The sequence below is a fragment of the Canis lupus genome, chromosome 1 (assembly GCF_048164855.1).
Source record: "Canis lupus baileyi chromosome 1, mCanLup2.hap1, whole genome shotgun sequence".
In the NCBI taxonomy this organism is placed as follows: Eukaryota; Metazoa; Chordata; class Mammalia; order Carnivora; family Canidae; genus Canis; species Canis lupus.
In genome coordinates, this window is record NC_132838.1 from 58,664,514 (window position 1) to 58,683,007 (window position 18,494).

General features: G+C 51.1%; 2 protein-coding genes across 3 annotated transcripts in view; one reads left to right on the plus strand and one right to left on the minus strand.

The window, feature by feature from the left end:
- Positions 1-18,494, plus strand: part of DCBLD1 (discoidin, CUB and LCCL domain containing 1) — a 97,703-nt gene that overhangs the window by 58,769 nt on the left and 20,440 nt on the right. Inside the window, exons 12-15 of one of the 2 annotated variants that reach the window (XM_072831630.1) lie at positions 333-417; positions 657-702; positions 1,571-1,690; positions 5,528-5,666. In XM_072831630.1, the coding sequence (XP_072687731.1) occupies positions 333-417; positions 657-702; positions 1,571-1,654 (215 nt within the window). In that variant the 3' untranslated portion in view covers positions 1,655-1,690; positions 5,528-5,666. Of the gene's footprint in view, positions 1-332; positions 418-652; positions 703-1,570; positions 1,691-5,527; positions 5,667-18,494 lie in introns of those variants that run through there. The other variant, XM_072831629.1, reaches the window with a different exon arrangement.
- The window catches only part of GOPC (golgi associated PDZ and coiled-coil motif containing), a 40,430-nt gene continuing 39,825 nt past the window's right edge, over positions 17,890-18,494 (minus strand). Inside the window, exon 10 of the transcript XR_012033626.1 lies at positions 17,890-18,271. The gene's annotated coding sequence lies outside the window, so the exon portion shown is untranslated. The remainder of the gene's footprint in view (positions 18,272-18,494) is intronic.

Consider the following 18,494-nt stretch of genomic DNA (forward strand, 5'->3'; position numbering starts at 1 on the left):
AGTGGGCCGGCTTGAAATCTTCCCCTTGGATCCTGATTTTGGAGTCTTATATTGTCCAAACAACAAGCTCAGAGTAAATGTGAATCTCTGAGGACCATCAAAAATTGCCCTTTTTGGGGAAAAAAAACACTTATTTTCCAAAAACTTGAGCCAGGATTTTGAATCCTCTCTTTTGCTTTCTGATATCCGGCAATGCCTAGCACATACTCACTTCCCCCAGATATGAATGAAGGCACTCAAGACCTTTCAAACCAGCGTTCAGTCTTAGATCGTGAGGCTTGGCTGCAGTTCATTTCTATTGTAATGTGGTGGCTTTCTTTCCCCCTTCCTAGGAATAAACGTCACAGCTGTTGCCCTTCCACTGGTGCTCTTTGGCCTGCTGGTTGCTGGAATGGGAATCTTTGCAGCCCTTAGAAAGTATGTAACTTGACATTTTACAATTTCTTCTCTGATTATGCAAATAATCACAAACCCAAAATATTTGCTTTTCAGATGTTCTTGTGTAGAAAAGCTGCATTGCTTTGGCCAAGATAAAATGTTAATTTATGCTTTAAAAACAAGTTGGGGAGGGGTGGAAAGTATCAAGCATTCTTCTATAAACAATACTTATCACTTGGAAACCTTTTCAAGTAGGATTCTTTTGTCTCTGTAGGAAGAAGAAGAAAGGAAATCCATATGGATCAGCTAAGGCCCAGAAAACAGGTTGGTTTACAGAAAACTCTACGGTTTTACTCTATGGTTTTATTCTGTCCTAGAGAAGGGACAGGATCCGCTGATTAAAAGCACGATTAGGTCTGTGGCCCACACTCATATGGTTTAAAAAATAAGATCCATGGCCTTTAAGTTATTAGCAAGCCTAAAAGGAATGGAATATTGTGTTTTAATCTATTTTAATAGAGAGTTTTCATGGCCAGTTACATTTACTTTTGTTCAGCATTGTCCCATCATTTATCAACATTCTTTTTTTTTTTTTGGCCACTGGAGTTTAGGTCACCACACTGCCTCTCATCCAGGAGAAGTTTTAAAAGCCCCCTTTATTTACAAAGTACATTGTCCAGCATGCTCTGCATCTCCAGGCTTCCTCTGTATTTTCCACTCTGGGGAGCGAAGGAAGCACCAGGCAGGGTTCACGGTCAGGTTTCAGAGAATCCTAAGGACTACAGGATGCCCAAGCAATGAGTCAGCTGTGGTCCAGTGGGAGGGCAGGACCCCTCAGGATCTCAGGGGCGCCTTGGGACACCAGATGTGTTGACTCCTCTGAGGCATGAATGTTGTGTCCGTGCAGATTGATGGAAAACCATGCCCACGTGTGTAACAGGGATAATCTGGGACATGACGGGTCCGCAGACACACTTGCAAAGGCAGGTAGAAAGCGTGGTTGGAAGGGTGTTTGCTGTTGTTGTAACGACGTCAGCATGCTGCTCCTGCTACATGCATGTGACGAGCTGCGGCCCTGCATCTACAGCCAGCCGGCAGAACCCCCCAACCCCTGCTCACCGAGGAACACATCATGGGCCATGCGCGTTAGGCTTCTGGGGTTTTAGGTTGTTTCGTGTTATCTTTCTTCCAGACTGTTGGAAGCAGATCAAGTATCCCTTTGCCCGACATCAGTCAGCTGAGTTTACCATCAGCTATGATCATGAGAAGGAAATGACACAAAAGTTAGATCTCATCACAAGCGATATGGCAGGTAAGCGTCAAGCCTCTGGGACAGCGCCCTGACGTGGGAAGAGCTGCTTAGGGGGCTGGGGAGACCAGGAGGGAAATAAGACAAAACCCTTGTGTTTAGATGGGGCCCAATACATCAGTAAAGTGGACAGTCTTCCTTCTTAACTCTGCAAGGAGTCACTAAGTCCCAAACGGACTCCAAGATATCTCTCAAAAGCCCATTCAGAGGAGGCCATTGCCCATACGGGAGCTATAGCGTGGCTAAAGCAATGGCCCTGAGGCACCACAACAATCTGGAAACCCTTGATTAATCTGTTACTAACAAAGAGAGACTGGAAAGATGAATTAAGCACAGTTCCTGCCCTTGTAGAAGGTGAGACAGGACATGAAGGAAGCCATCCAGTGTCAGAATGGCCTGTGTCCCTCATAAGCCATCACTGAGAGTCAGGCTTCTCAAACTGTCCTTGGGGAAGGATGCTTTTTTTCCTTTTTTTTTTTTGTCTTTTAAAAAATTATTTCTCATTGTCAAGAACTAATACCTTTGTAAAATACAATACAGTTGATCCCTGAACCAAGGGGTTTAGGGACACCTACCTGCTGTGCAGCCAGAAATCCTTGTGTAACTTCTGACTCCCCCAAAATTTAACCACTAATAGTTTATTGTTGACTAGAACACCCTACTGTTGACTCCATCCTTACAAACAACATGAACAGTCAGTTAACACATATTTTGTATGTCATATGCGTTATCTATTGTGTTCTTACAATAAAGTAAGTTAGAGAAAATAAAACATTAAGAAAATCATAAAGAGGAAAATACACTTCCAGTACTATACTGTAATGAAAAAAAATCTGCCTATAAGTGGACACACGTAGTTGAAACCCCTGTTGCTCAGGGTCAGCTGTATAAATTAGCAGTAATAATGGCATTTTTAAAGACCTACAAAATAGAAAGCTCTAATTCTTTTATTAGACTCAACAGACATAAGGTGACTCTTGCATTGCTGTTGAGTTTCTAAACGCTGTCAATTGGTGTGCTTGGCTTTTTGCAGACCTGTGTCAGTTCTCAGATATGTAGGCGTCTGCAGGCCACACTTGGAGGAGCTCAGCTTAGCTTCTCGCTACCCGAAGTGCATTCTGAGGACTGGCAGCATCAGGGAACTTGCTAGAAATGCAGGCTTTCAGGCCGTGTGCCCGGGACCTACTGACCTGGGGAGGCGGTGCACGTAGATGTCAAAGTCAGGAAGCTCCTGGTGGGAGGGTTGCTTGAGCCGCTTGGGGCAAAGAGAGCATCCCTCCACCCCAAATCCAACTTCTTATTCCTTTCCCCCCAACAGCCCCTGACAATTCTAGCGCTACCTCTTAGGTAAAACGAGGGGAGGGCAGACTTGCTTGTCTGTCCTCTTCCTTTCATTTTGTCAGCTTCTGCCGCAGCCTGTCCTCCTTCCCTACTGTGTGGTCCTTCTCCGGGCCTCACTCCCCCTACTGCTCAGCCACAGTGTCTCTCCTCAGCAGCCTCACCCACCCACTCCAGAGCTCCCAACAGAGAGCCCTTCCTTGCTTTTTGGTCAGTGCAGCGGCTCAGCCCAGACCTCCTCCTTGTCCCCAACAAGTCAGTAAGTCTCACCTGCTGGACACCTCTACCTGTGAGGGTCCCCAGTTCTTCAGCATGTCCAAAACTGAGCGCAGTTCCTAACCCTCCCCCCATGAATACTCCATACATTCCACTTCCCAGTGGCCTCCCCACTGTGCATCCCAGGCTTCTGGGCTTAACATCCAGGAAGGGGGCCCTGCTGGCTCCCCTCTTTCTCCATACCCCACAGTGTTGGTAATAAATTTCGCTGATTCACATCTCCAGTGTGTGGCCTTTCCAAGGCTGCTGCCAGACTCCTAGTGTGTGACTTACACTTTTTCTTTTTGTCTCATTTTTGACCTTTCCTTCTTCACATGGCTGCCAGGTTACCTCCAACTGTGCCAGTCTCTTATGTAGACCTCTCAGTAGGTTTCTAGAGAAGTAAACCAAACTTGCTAGCAAAAGCACTCAGTGTCCTCTCTGATGGGCATACACTTGGGGCCTGAGCTGGACTTCTGGCTCCACTGGCTACTAGCCTGACCCTGGAGCAGTGACTGCATCTCAGCCCGCTTCTGTTTTCCGTTTGTCAAATGGAGGAAAAGTCCCTACCTACCTCATTGTACTTTTTTTTTTTTTTTTTTTTTTTAAGGATTTCACTAACTGATATCTTCCTAGCTTAGAATACTGCCTGGCACAGAGTCAGGACCCAATGAATGAATGGGGGCTTTGTCATTATCATCACCTTTATCATCGGTCCCCAACCTACTATTTGGGTCTTTCTATTCCATTAAACTACTCCATGCCCGTCATACTCTGGCCACATCAATCTTGGACTCTCTCCGTGGCTTTTTTTTTTTTTTTAATTTTAAATTTTTTAAAAAAGATTTTATGTATTTATTCAGAGAGAGAGAGAGGCAGAGACACAGGCAGAGGGAGAAGCAGGCTCCATGCACCGGGAGCCCGACGTGGGACTCGACCCTGGGTCTCCAGGATCACACCCCGGGCTGCAGGCGGTGCTAAACCGCTGCGCCACCGGGGCTGCCCTTTTTTTTTAAACTTAAAAAAGATTTTCTTTACTCGTGAGAGACACACACAGAGAGAGAGAGGCAGAGTCACAGGCAGAGGGAGAAGCAGGTTCCATGCAGGGAGCCTGATGCTCGATCCCAGGACCCGGGGATCACCACCGAACCACCCATCGCCCCTCTCTATGGTTTTAATAGGTTTGGTCACCGTTCCCCGTTCTGCATAGTATCACCCCCACCTCCAAAATCTGCCATTGCCTGAGCCGCCTGAGAGCTCCAGGAGGTGGCTCCCCCCCCACCCCGCCCCCGCCCCCGCCCCAGTTGGGGGAAGCGCAGTCTCCACCCCGGGTCCACAGGCTTCGGAGAGCACGAGCTCGGCTGCTCACCCCTGGGGCTGCTCACCCCTCGGGCTCTTCACCCCTGCGGCTGCTCACCTCTCGGGCTACTCACTCCTGCGGCTGCTCACCCCTCGGGCTGCTCACCCCTGCGGCTGCTCACCCCTCGGGCTGCTCACCCCTCGGGCTCCTCACCCCTGCGGCGGCTCACCCCTGCGGCTGCTCACCCCTCGGGCTGCTCACCCCTGCGGCTGCTCACCCCTCGGGCTGCTCACCCCTGCGGCTGCTCACCCCTCGGGCTGCTCACCCCTCGGGCTGCTCACCCCTGCGGCGGCTCACCCCTCGGGCTGCTCACCCCTGCGGCTGCTCACCCCTGCGGCTGCTCACCCCTCGGGCTGCTCACCCCTGCGGCTGCTCACCCCTCGGGCTGCTCACCCCTCGGGCTGCTCACCCCTGCGGCTGCTCACCCCTCGGGCTGCTCACCCCTGCGGCTGCTCACCCCTGCGGCTGCTCACCCCTCGGGCTGCTCACCCCTGCGGCTGCTCACCCCTCGGGCTGCTCACCCCTCGGGCTGCTCACCCCTGCGGCTGCTCACCCCTCGGGCTGCTCACCCCTGCGGCTGCTCACCCCTGCGGCTGCTCACCCCTCGGGCTACTCACCCCTGCGGCTGCTCACCCCTCGGGCTGCTCACCCCTGCGGCTGCTCACCCCTGCGGCTGCCCACCCCTGCAGCTGCTCACCCCTACGGCTGCTCACCCCTCGGCTTCCCCGCTGCCTGCCGCCCGGTAGGCGCTCGGCCGAGCTGGTCCCCAGGGCCGGTCCCCAGGGCCCCCCTCCGCCGACGGCCGGCCTGCCCGGGTGGGGGGGTGGGGGATGCGGGGGTGTCCGTGTGGCTCCCCCACGCTGAGCCTCCCGCGCTTGTGATTTCAGATTACCAGCCGCCGCTGCTGATGGGCATGGGCACGGGCACGGCGGCGAGGAAGGGCTCCACCTTCCGCCCGATGGACGCCGAGGCCGCGGGGGCCGAGCCCAGCGCCCCGGCCGGCGGCCACTACGCCCGCCCCCTGCCGGCCGCCCGCCACGAGTACGCCCTGCCCTTGAGCCCCGCCGAGCCCGAGTACGCGACGCCCATCGTGGGGCGGCCCGCGGCGCGGACGCGCACCTTCCCCGCGCGCGGCGGCTACCGCGTGCCCGGGCCCGCGCCCTACCAGACGCCGCCCGCCGCCCGCCGCCCCGGCCCCGGCCCCGGCCCCCAGCAGCCCGCGGCCGGCGGCCCGACGGCGGAGCGCGCCCGCCCCGACTACCAGGAGCCGCGCGCCGAGCCGGCCGCCCGCGCCGCCTACGCCGCCCCCGGGGGCTGCCTGCGGCCCCCGAGCCCCGCGGCCCTGAGCGCCCCGCTGTGAGCGCCCCCTGGAGGCCGCCGCTGCCGTCCGGGGCGGGCTGCCGGGCCCCGCGCGCGTGTCCGCGGTGCGCCCCCCCGGATCCTGCGGGGACCCCCGGGGACCGCCCCTCCTACTGTTTACAAAGCGGTGCGCCTGGCTCCGCGCGACCCTGGCGCGAGAGCCCGGGGTTGCGTCGCGCTGGGCCAGGACAGCTTTCCGATGGCCTTTCCATTTCTCTAACTGTGAGACCGAGCTGCTTTAGTGTAAACGTGCAATCTGTACAGAGTCGTATTTAACGTGAATTAAAGTAACTTAAGTTCGCCTTGTCGGGTGTGGGTCCTGCCCCGCGGGTAAGGCGGAGAGCGGGCTGCGCGGAACCGTGCGCGGAGGACGGTCACCCTGGGAGCGCGTCCTACCGCGCCGCCGCCGCGGTCTGTCGAAACTTCACCTTGTCGCCAGTGGGGGGCGCATTGCCCCTCCTTGGGTAACTAGAGTGAAAAGCGTGGCTGGCGCTGTTCTGGAAGGAATGAGATCCCTTGAAGCCCCGCGGGGTGGCTGTCGCGGGAGGGCTGCAGGGGAAAGCAGAGGCGGCCGCGCCAGCCCCCGGGCCACCAGCCCCCCCCACCCCCGGGATGGGCTGGGCCGCGGCCGGTAGGTCCCTGGGGGCCGCGGGGCCTCCCTTGCCTGGGGGACCCAGCTCCCCAGGGACCCCACTTTGCTCCCTCCTCACCTGGGCCTAGCGGGCCCTGGACGGCTGTCACATGCAAACCCACCTTTTCAGACCGTCTGCCAGGCCACCCAGCAAAGGGAATGAAGGTGGCACCGCCTTGGCAGTCTGAATGACTGTGGCAGATGCTTCGTACCTCACATTAAAAATATTGCTGGGGCCAGACGCCCTCACTTTTGGGGACTTTCTTCAAAAACAACCCATTATAACGATGAAACACAAAGTTATTTGAGGTGTGTTCTTTCTTACAAAAGCGACCGAGGCCAAATCCACATAGAGCTCTTCTCCCGGGATGGTTGGGAACTGAACTGGTTTTGAGTCTTAGAAAATCGGCGTGTCTCTGATTCCAGATTAGCCCAGACCTCAGCTGTACCTCATGCTCAGTGCTTTTAATCTGGGTTTGCTTTGAGTTCACTGTGGGGGATTTAGCCTCTTTTGCCAAAGAGGAAAGTATGTGTTTGTTTTGACAAAAAAAATGTGGACCAAAAAATCATTTACCTAAAAAAAAAAAATGTATTATAATTCTGTTTGTATGACTCTGACTTTCTGTGAAACGATAAATATTAAAATAGGGTGCTGGAAGTTCACAGCAGACTTTTGGGTTATTTTAGAGGATAACCCGTTTATTTTGTGGAGTTTACATGGTTTTATATGCATACTAATTGTAATAATAAACTATCCCAAATCACAGCGCCCCTGCCTCTCACTGGTGTCCTGCTTGCTGGCCAGGCAGTCTAAGGCGTTCGAGGCTCAGCCTTCCAGAAAGGGCAGGTGGTACAGCGGGGAGAGCTGGGCTCGGAGTGAAATAGGTCTTGGTTTCAAATCCCCATCAGCCGCACACCAGCTGAGAGATCTCGAGCCGGTTGTTCTGGAATTAAGACCAAGCAAACAAGCAAAGTCTATTCAAGCTTGTACATAGCAGGACCGTCAGCCACCCCCACTTCCATTTTGGCAGAAAGAGGCAGAAAAACCCCAGAGGAGTGGGTAGCTGGGAAACACGGGAGGGCTGCAGGTGTGCCTTGATCGGAAGCTGTTGGTCTGGGGGAAGCTGTAGGATGGATTACCTCCATGGTTGGTTAGGGACGCACACTGTTGGCTCTCTCGGCTTGGCCCTAAGTTGGAAGTGGGGACAGAAATGAGAGAAACTATCAGTTATGAATGAAGGCTTAGTGATTTGGAGTTGATTATTGCTGCAGACATTATTGCGTGGCTTCTGGATTGTTCCCAGAAGTACTCTGACTTCCTGCAAGTCTGACTTCTAGCAGGCTGGCTTTCCGGGCTCGTTGCTTTCCTGCACTTACGCTGGGGCTTGTAAATCAGAGTTCTGTTTTTACATGTGGCCCGTTATCCATTTGTATATTCAGTCTGTCATATCTAACCCTTTGCCTCAGTTTCTTCGTGTGTAAAAACGGTGTTAACGCGCCTTCCTCCAAGGCTTACAAGAAAGAATTCATAGGGACATTTATCAAAGTTTTTGCTCTGTAATTGGCCGTTTTTCTAATCCAGGCCCTGCATGTAGCTTTCTAACATTAAAATATTAGGCCGTAAAAATAGATTTCTTTACAATGGATGAAAGTTTCTTACATGCATCACATTTCTTCTCCATACTCATGATCTAATCATGACAGAGAGAGGAGAACGGGACTTTGTTTCGGAACAGCACTTCCTCAGGGTGGCCTCACGGGGTAGGCCGGGTGTTTGAGTGGCAACGTCTGATAAGACCCTGCACCCCCAAGCCGAAACTAGAGGATAAAGGCAGAAAAATACCGTGCCTTTCTTGCTTTTCCAGTGTTTTGCAACATTAGCACATGTGATACGGTGAGAATGAGATCATTCTTATTGTCTGGTGTCTTCTATGTTATCAAATCCTGTTGGGAGGCAGAGATTGCCTCCTGTCACTTCTTACGGCTGTGGCTGCAACACATCGTCTCTGACAAGACCACACGGAGCACAGAAGCTGCTGGAACTGTTCTGGGTTTTATTACTATTTAAAATTTCCTTAATATTTCCCATGAGCCTAGAAAACATCTGGAAAGGATATGAGAGTTTGCTTCGTTTATGCCACTTGCTTTCGAATCCTAGCAGAAAATGAAACCCCGATGATACAGACGCGACTTACGGTCACCAGCGTATAGCCTTTTTTTTTTTTTAAGATTTTATTTATTTATTCATGAGAGACACACACGCACACAGAGAGAGAGACAGAGACACAGGCAGAGGGAGGAGCAGGCTCCGTTGCAAGGAGCCTGATGTGGGACTCAATCCCCCGTCTCCAGGATCACACCCTGGGCTGCAGGCGGCACTAAACCGCTGCGCCACCAGGGCTGCCCCCAAGTAGCCTTTCATAAGTGCATCCCTGCAAAGGCCTTTTATACATACGCCAGTTGAGCAGCCCACGTGTAAGTACCGGGTTGGTCTCCCTCTTTGCAAGATGCCTCTCTCGCATTCATTCGTCCGCCAAATAGTCGCGAAGCTTCTGAGAACAGCGTTCACCCGGTACTTACCCCAGCCAGATGCCTAAGCTCGCCGGGGCCTTGGGATGCTTGAGGCCGCTAATGACTGGAAGCTGGGGCCCTGACCCCAAACAGTGCAGCCGCGCCCGAGCCCCCCCACGGCTCTCCCTGCACCCACAGCGCGGTGTGCACCCCGGCCCCGACCTCTCCTCTCCCACTGCAGGTCTCTATCCCAGGAATGAAGTGCCCTGGAGGCCTCGGGGACGTCTGCTGTGCTCTTGGCGCTCCGCGGTTTTACTACTATGTGTTCGGCTGTGAAGTCTGTGAATTCATTTATGTTCACGTTACTTAGGACACACGCGTCTCGAATCCTGGGATGCGTCATTCTCACCCGTGACAGATTGTCAGCCCTCCTGTTTTGCACGACTGCTTGCCGTTTTCTTTATTTGCTCCTGGACTGAGTTGTGGCTAAACTCCAGAGAGACAACAGGGCCCTGGGGGCTGGGTGCTCAGACCTGAGTTTCCCTGGAGGAGAAGCCGCCACCCCTCTGTGCCCCGTTTCCCTGCTTGTTCTCTGGGGAGAGAACTGTGCCCGGTGTGAAGCTCACCTGAAGCTTCTGGAGCTTTGCCTGGCCCACGTGAAGCACCGAGATTCCATATTCTACTCCACTTTGCTCATTCCCTCCTCTGCTATCTAACCTGCGGCTGAATTTAGCCGCCGAGCTGTCAATTCCAATTTTTAAAACTTTTCTGGGTCTGTGGACTCTTTTTCAAATCTTCTTGGGCTCTGATTTGTATCTTGGTATTTTCTTGGGCTCTGATTCCTTCCTTTAATCATTTGAAACCTAGTTTTATATTCTCTTTCTGATTGTTCTGTTCTCTTCGCCTCCCTTAGAGTAAGAGCCACCGTGCGGTGACTTGAAGGCCCCGGCGGCGCCGTTCGGGGGAACTTTTGCGAGGAGAGAGACACTCTGTGTTGCTCAGCATGGTGCTCCTTACTGACCCTGGAAGGGCTGGACTGAGGGACAAGTGCATTTTTAATTTTATTGAACTTTATTTAAAAGTCAGTAGCCGCATGTGGCACACCGCGGGGCACGCCCATGACCCCCACTCCCCCCATCAGGGTGTCACCCCTCAGACCTTCTCTCCTGCCTCTCCTTTGTTCACCCCCCTGCAGCCACCTAGGCCTCTAGCTGTCGCTAGAACATGCCAGGGTCGCACCCCTCCTGAAAACCTTGTGCTTGCTGCTTGCTCTCTCGTCCTGGAAAGTTCTTCCCCCAGATGTCTGCGTGGCTTGTCCTTTCTCTCCCTTCAAGCCTCCACCCGGACACAGTCTCCATGAGGTCTTCCTTCCTCCTCCTGCCTGAAAATTAGAGTTGTTCCCAATACATTTTCTCTCCTTCCCTGCTTCACTTTTCTTCCTAAGATCGTTAACAAGACGCATGTTCTTATGGTTTCCTGGCTCTCCCACTAGACCCCATCCTGTGAGGGACAGGACTTTTGTGTTTTGTTCCCTGCATATCCCCGGGGCCTAGAACAGTGCCCCACAAATACTGGCTCAGTGGATGCCTGGGCAGAGCTGAGGCTCGGTCCTGTTTGTTGATTCCCCGGACTCTTGTTCATGGTGGTCTGTGTCTTTATAGGGTTTCTGATGACCTATCGGGAGCCCTCCCTCAGTGCGACTTTCTCTTCCTTGTGAAAAGCCTCATGGTCCTGTCCTTTTCTGAGTGGCCTTGCATGTATATCTGTCAGGTTCACCAGGTGGGGTTGCCAGATAAAATATAGGATATCCAGTTAAATTTGAATTTCAGGTAAACAACAAATAATATTTTAGTAGAAGTATGTTCCATGTGATATTTGGGACATATTCATACTAAAAATTACTCATGTCCTGTTTTTATTTGCCGAATCTGGCGGCACTAACACTTAGGAATGTATCAGCCCTGCTCCACTTTTTAGGTTTCCTGGAGGGACTTTTCTATGCTCACCCTTTGACTCTTCTGACTCCCTGTCATGCCTAACCCCAGATCTTGTCTCCTGTCCCCTCAAGAAGATTTAATACCCAGTATTGAGTAAGCGAAACCCTCCCACCACCCCCAGGATGCCCAGAGCTTTCACTCCAGTGCTTGTCACTCTGTTTTAAAGTTTCTTCTTTAATTCTGATACCTGGGTATTTCCCTTTATCTCTTGAGATTAGCTGGGCCTTTTGAAAGGGTTCTGATTTTATTTTACCTAACATCCCTCTGAATGTGGACCGGTTTTCATCTCCTCTTGCTGGGATGATGCTTCTCCAACAGGCATGTGATAGCATATTTGTTACAAATAGCACAGGACTCAGAAGCAGAGAGAACTCAGATTTAACCCGGGAGTTCATCTTCTTAACTATATGATTTCAGGTGCACTATTGGTGCTCAGTTAATTAAATGAGAAGGCCATTGGGCTGGGGTGGCTCCGATGCTGCGGTGGCCTACGGTGGCCTACGTAAGCAAGCCAGAGCCTAAACCTGCGAATGTGTCAAGGTTTCAAAATCAAATGCTAAGAACAACCAAAGATGAGCCAACCGGGATTTGAGCTGTAGCCAATCGAGTAATTTCCTTCCTTTTTTCCCACGTGTTCTCGGACTCTTTCCCCGGCCGCTTCAGTGGAGGCCTCCTAACCACTCCTGGCTTGGCACCACCGGATGAAAATCGATATAAATACCGAAATAAACTTAACATTTAAAAAATGCTGCTATTTCTCCTTTAACATTGATGATCTCAAAACCCACTTCTTAATCCCTAAGACGGAAATGATTCTATGAGGGCTGCTGTGACCTCTGCATGCAGTAGGTGATCAATAAGTACCAGCTGCTCTCTTCCCCCCAGTGTGGCGGCCCAGCTGCCCCTCCAGCCCCCGCAGTCTCCAGCCGGGGTAGATGCACACCTTCCCGCCCACCCCTCCCACCTGCGCTCACTTCCCTGCCCCAGGTGCCCCTGCCCCAGGTGCCCCTGCCCCCTGCGCTGCCGCCCTTCGCCCTTCGGTCTGGGCCCACCTCGAGCCTTCGGAGCCCTGCTCCCGTCCACGGAGGACTTGAGCCTCCCTCGGGGTCGTCGCAGGGCCTTTCCCTGTGGCCACACTGGAGGCCTCGGGTCGGGCCGGCCGCTGCCCCGGCCTGACGCCCCCCCAGGCCCCCTCCTGTCCGCAAGGACCGGCCCGCGGTCTTGTGTCCGCCTTGCCCCGCCGGGTCTTTCCGGGGGGCCCCGGCGACAGGCGCCCCGCCCGGGGCCTCGCGTCCCCTCCCCCGGGCCCGTCCCGCGGATCTTGGAGGAGTCCCGGTGGCTGCCCCAGAGCCGGCCGGGCCGCCGCACACCGCCCTGTACCTGGGCCCGGCCCCCTCCTGCACCCCCTGGGCGGGAAGAGCCGGCCCTGGAACTGCCCGGGGGGCCGCGGCCACGCAGGTCCTCCCGCACCCCGCCCCCGACCCGGTGACCCAGGCCCCCCCGCCCCCCCGTCCCCCGACCCGGTGACCCAGGTCCCCCGCCCCCCATCCCCCGACCCGGTGACCCAGGACCCTGCCCCCCCATCCCCCGACCCGGTGACCCAGGTCCCCCGCCCCCGACCCGGTGACCCAGGACCCAGCCCCCCATCCCCCGACCCAGTGACCCAGGCCCCCCCGCCCCTCCCCCCCGTCCCAGGTCCCCCGTCCCCCCGACCGGTGACCCAGACCCCTCTGTCCCCCCGCCCCCATCCCCCCGACCCGGTGACCCAGGCCCCCCGCCACCCCCCTTCCCTTCCCCCGGCTCTGTGTCCGCGCCCCAGGCCCTCGCACCCGCCCCGGTGACCCAGGCCCCACGGGCCTCACCCCAGCGGCTGCTCCCAGTATCCCCGCCCCCCTTGGCCTGTGCACTTGCCCAGATGGCCCTGGCGGGTCAGGGATCGCGCCGAGCTCACCTGTCCCCTTCCTTCCTCGGCCCAGCTCCCTCGTCTGACCTACTCGGGTTACACACCCGGTTATACCCACGACACGTAGTGACCGTCTCCCTTTGTTCAACCTCCTTTTGCAGGGTTAGGGCATTTTATTTATTAATTAAGATTTTATTTATTTATTCATGAGAGACAGAGGGAGGCAGAGACAGGCAGAGGGAGAAGCAGGCTCCACGCAGGGAGCCGGATGCGGGACTCGATCCCAGGACCCCGGGTCCCGCCCTGGGCCCAAGGCGGCGCTAAACCGCTGAGCCACCCGGGGGCCGGTTAGAACATTTTAAAGGGTTCTCCTCTGAGCAGGGCGCAGTTTTTGTCTCAGGGATGCGTAGGTGTTTTGCTGTTGTTGCCATGGTAAATGGTCCACTCCCTCCTTTTGCAGATCAAGTAGAGAAATGGCCTTAGTGGAAACAAGTAGAGGTTCTGGAACTGCACTGCCTGTGTTCAGATTCTGCTCTCGTTGTGTGACCAAGAAAGCGTTATTTCACCCCTCGCTGCCTCCATTTCCTTATTTCTAGGGAGATAGAGATAGGATATACTTCCTGAGGTTGTGGTGGAGATTATAAGGGCTAATACACGTAAGACCCATGGAATGGTGTCTGTCCCGTGGTGGGCACCCGTTGGTATTAGCCATTATGGACAGATTTTTTAAATTAATATTTTTAGATACTGAAATATGGTTTTTCTCTTTTGGTTTCTGCTTCTATTTTACTGCTGCTAAATTTCTTTGTTTCTAGTAGTTCTTAGGTGATTCTCCTAGTTTTTCTGGGAATGTGATCCTGTCTGCCAATAGTGCTGTTGCAGCTTCCTTTACAATATTTACATTTAATTCCATTGGCGATACCTCCCCTACCGTATTATTTTTTTTTTCAGATTTTATTTATTTATTCATGACAGACACAGAGAGAAGCAGAGACACAGGCAGAGGGAGAAGCAGGCTCCATGCAGGGAGTCCAACGTGGGACTCGATCCTGGGTCTCCAGGATCAGGCCCTGGGCTGCAGGTGGCGCCAAACTGCTGGGCCATGGGGGCTGCCCTCCCCTACTGTATTAAATGCTTCCAGTACCTTCCTGCTCAGCATGGTGCTGGCTCAGGGGTAGCAATAGATTAGGTTGAGGTGTATATTATTAAGAAAGCTCATTCCTTTTTTTTTTTTTCCTCACCAAGAACTAGTGTTGAATTTTTACCAATGACTTCTCAGCATCTATGGAACTAGAAGCAAATGATTTTCAGGGCGCCTGGGTGGCACAAGTAAGTTAAGCGTCCAACTCTTGGTTTCAGCTCAGGTGATGACCTCAGAGTCATGGGATCCAACTCTGAGTGGGGCTCTGAGCTCAGCGGGGAGTCTGCTTAAGTTTCTCCCTTTCCCTCTCCTCCTGTGTGCTCATGTCCTCTCTCAAGTAGATAAATCAATCTTAAAAAAAAAAAAAAAGGCAGCAAGTGATTTTCTTGCCTGGGACCCCTTTCTAGACCAGTCATATGATTAATTTTATCATTGGATATCCTAATACTAAACATTTAGTTATGGTGTATGTTCAACTTCTGCTGAATTCACGTTGATAACATTTTATTTAGGATGTTTGCATTAATGTTCTTTTGTGAGCTAGGTCTTTTCATTTTCTTTGTGTCAGTCTTCTTCGGGTTTTATTAGCTTGACAAAAACAATTTTTCTCCTTTTAGGTTCTTCTCATTAGGCATGGAGATTAACTGCTCTGAAAACGTTTGGTAGCATTGCTTGTGAAACCATGTATTTGTGGTAATTTGGGGTGGAGGCAGCACTGACAGTTTTTTCCATGGAAATCTGTTTAGATTTTTAAGACTTCAGTTTTTCTTTTTTTAAGATTTTGAGAGAGAGCACAAAGCAGGAGGAGCAGGAGCAGCAGAGGGAGAGGGAGAAGCAGGCTCCCCTCTGAGCACAGGGCTCCAGATGGGACTCAATCCCAGGACCCTGGGATCATGACCTGAGCAGAAGGCAAACGTTTAACCAACTGAGCCACCCAGGTGCCCCCAAACTTCATTCAGTTTTGGTAAATTACATTATCTTCAAAAGGTCTCAAATTTATTCATATAGACTTGAACAAAATAGCCTTTTATCGCCAATTCAGTTCCCTCTGTTTTAATGGTTCTTCTATAAGCCAGAGGTCTTTTACAAATACCATCTTACCTTGAACTGTAAAACTTTTAAGTAACTTTTGTTACTTTTGCTGTTCAAATCTTCCTTCCTCCCCAGATTCTTTTGAAAGTTTTGTTGCAACCAATCTCCACTACCATGATGGCTTTTTATAATTTTCTTGTGGTTCTGTTATTTTTTTTTTTGCTATTATTTTGTACATTTGCCTTTACTCTTTTTTCAGCAGTTAGCCAGCAGTTCATCTATTCTTTTTCCCCTCAAAATTAGTTGATCTTTTTTTTAGTTCTATTTTTCTGCCTTCAGAAGCAGATGACCCATTTGTTCGAGCCCTCGCCAGATGTAAAAATGCTCTTACCAAGGAGAACGATATCTTCACAAATGTCACAAATATCCTGCTGCAACTTTGCTCCCTAAAGACCCTGTGGGAACCCTGTGCACTTGAGGAGCAGGGGAGGGAATGGCCTACGCTTTGCCATGCGACGTGGAGTTCCTCAGTCACCCAACTGCAGAAAATCTATTTCTGGTGAAATTCAAATCCAGCTCAGCTGTCATTTTTAAAAAATCAAAACTGAATCAATCATAGGCTCCATATAACCTTGCACCATTTTAAAAAATAGATTACTGGGGAAGATTGAAAAGCTGACCATTTGATCTGTATTTCCCTTTCGCCCTTTGAAAGTGGCCTGTTAAAGTACAATCGAGAGAGGGATTGGAGTCCTGCCTCTGCCACTTACTGGCCGTCTAATCCTGGACCAGGAATATAACTTTCTCATTCTCAGTTTACTCAGCCTCTCTATAAAGAGTATTTTATTTGACAATCTTCATCAAACCTTCCCGCTCTAACAGAGGCGGTAGAATATCACAGTCGGAATCTGCTGCCCCCTGCTGGCAGGTTGACAAGTTGCAAATTTTACCATTCCAAAGCATAAACTGTTTTTACGTTTTGTAGATCTAATTTTCCTTCTTAGCGTTTCATTCATCTACCTTATTTATAAGCCAGAGGCCTTTCACAAATACCATCTTACCTTGAACTGTAAAACTTTTAAGTAACTTTTGTTACTTTTGCTGTTCAAATCTTCCTTCCTCCCCAGATTCTTTTGAAAGTTTTGTTGCAACCAACCTCCACTACTGGGATGGCTTTTTATAATTTTCTTGTGGTTCTGTTATTTTTTTGCTTTATATATTTTGAAGCTATTTTAAATTGGTATATACAAGGTTGGGGTTATTTTAACTTTGTAGTGAGTTGATTCTTTAAGAATTTAAGTAGTTTTCTCTATCCCTGGTAATGCTCCCCACTCCACCCCGCCCCCCACCCTTGAAGCTTAGTTTCTCTGATATGAATAATTACCTCAGCTGGCCTTCGGAGAATATTTTTTTGTTTTTTATAAATTTATTTTTTATTGGTGTTCAATATGCCAACATATAGAGTAACACCCAGTGCTCATCCCGTCAAGTGCCCACGTCAGTGCCCGCCACCCAGTCACCCCCACCCCTTGCCCACCTCCAGTTCCACCACCCCTAGTTCATTTCCCAGAGTTAGGAGTCTTTCATGTTCTGTCTCCCTTTCTGATATTTCCCACTCATTTTTTTTTTCTCCTTTCCCCTTTATTCCCTTTCACTATTTTTTAGCCTTTGGAGAATATATGCCCAGGATATCTTCTTTGCCATTTCACTTCAGAATTTCTGTATCCTTATATTTTAGGTGTGGATTTTTTCCTATTTGAATTCTTTTAACGGGTGCAGGTGTTTAGCCCTTGATCAATCCCTCTCAAAATTCAATCCCAGTAGCACGTCTGTGGCACCTGCCAGTTTATGCTAGCTAATTCTTACACTTTTGATATTTAGTCCCTTTTCTCCCTTACTAGGCCCAACACATCTACAGCCAGGGTGTGCTAGGATTTAAGCCTAGTTATTGGCCTGGCAGCCAAGAGAGTAGATGGGGACAGTTATTGTTTCAGAGGGAGGGGGTGCTAGAGGGACCCACAGGACTAAGCATAGAGCTGCACTCGCAACTATATTACAGAGAAAGAGCACCAAGCAAAATCAGCAAAGGGAAGGGCATATGAACAAAGTCCAGAGGAAACCAGGCACAAGCTCCAAGGAATCTTGTCACATAGGATGAGCTTAATTCCCCCAGCAATGATGTATAATACATAAAATATTATCCATCAAGGAAGCTTGTCTGAGCCTGGGCAAGCCTGGAGTCCAGGGTTTTTATTGGGCTCAGTCACACAGGCACTCTCTACCAAACATGTATCAAAATTCCATATTCCCAGAAGGAAAGCAGGTGTTCAACATAAATCTTATTGTTTGTACAAAGGTTTCAGGCATAGTAAACCACCCATAATCAGGGAATGGGAGAGGGAGGACACTCCTGAGATCTAAATTGCTGGATACTAGCCAAAGGTGAACTCTGCAGGTAAACCTTTGTAAGGATAACAGGTTCAGGCACACTATCTGTGAAATACTGAGCCAATCCCTCTTGTCAACCACTTACTGATCTGGAGATCACCCTCTTCACCCTCTGGTGGGAGATGAGCCAGTCCCTGATCTATTAACCTGTTTCCTTGGATCTCACTCCTGGTCTACTTGTGTTAGGCTGGGTCCTTCAAGAAGCAGGCACCAAGACCACGAAGGGATGTGCTGTTTAATAGATTTATTAGCAATGCTGGTGAGGAAAAAGAGAGAGGAAGCTGGGTTTGGCGGGAAGCTGGAAGCAACCAGACCCCGATGCAGGTCTGAGCTCAGCTAAAGGAAGGAAAGTTGGGTGAAAGCCACTTAGATTATAATGTAATCCTACGAGAGTCTGGTAAGACCATCAGGGAGTCCTCAAGCCCAAGGCAAGAGGTCATAGTATCCCTGTCGTGATCAGTCATCAGCTGGCAGCAGCTGGAGAAGCTGGGATGGGTTTCAGAGTGCAGCAGCTGGGTGAGCCTGGAGCCACTATGGTCCTCCTGCTGGAAATCTGGGAGATGCATTCTCCTGGCTGCCACCACTGCGGCTACAGCTGTCAAAATACACCTGAAAATGATTTATTAGCAAACAGATATTTAGCACCAACAGTGCATGGTAACTTGCAGTACTTTTAATTTAAAAAAAAGTTACAAAACCACCTAAAACAGAACACTGACTACAATGAGAATGTAAATAATCTTTTACATTTCATAAATTGAACAACATCCTACACAGATGAGTTCTGGGGAAAAGATTTTTCCAAACTGCTCAGTGAACTGGGAGCTTAATT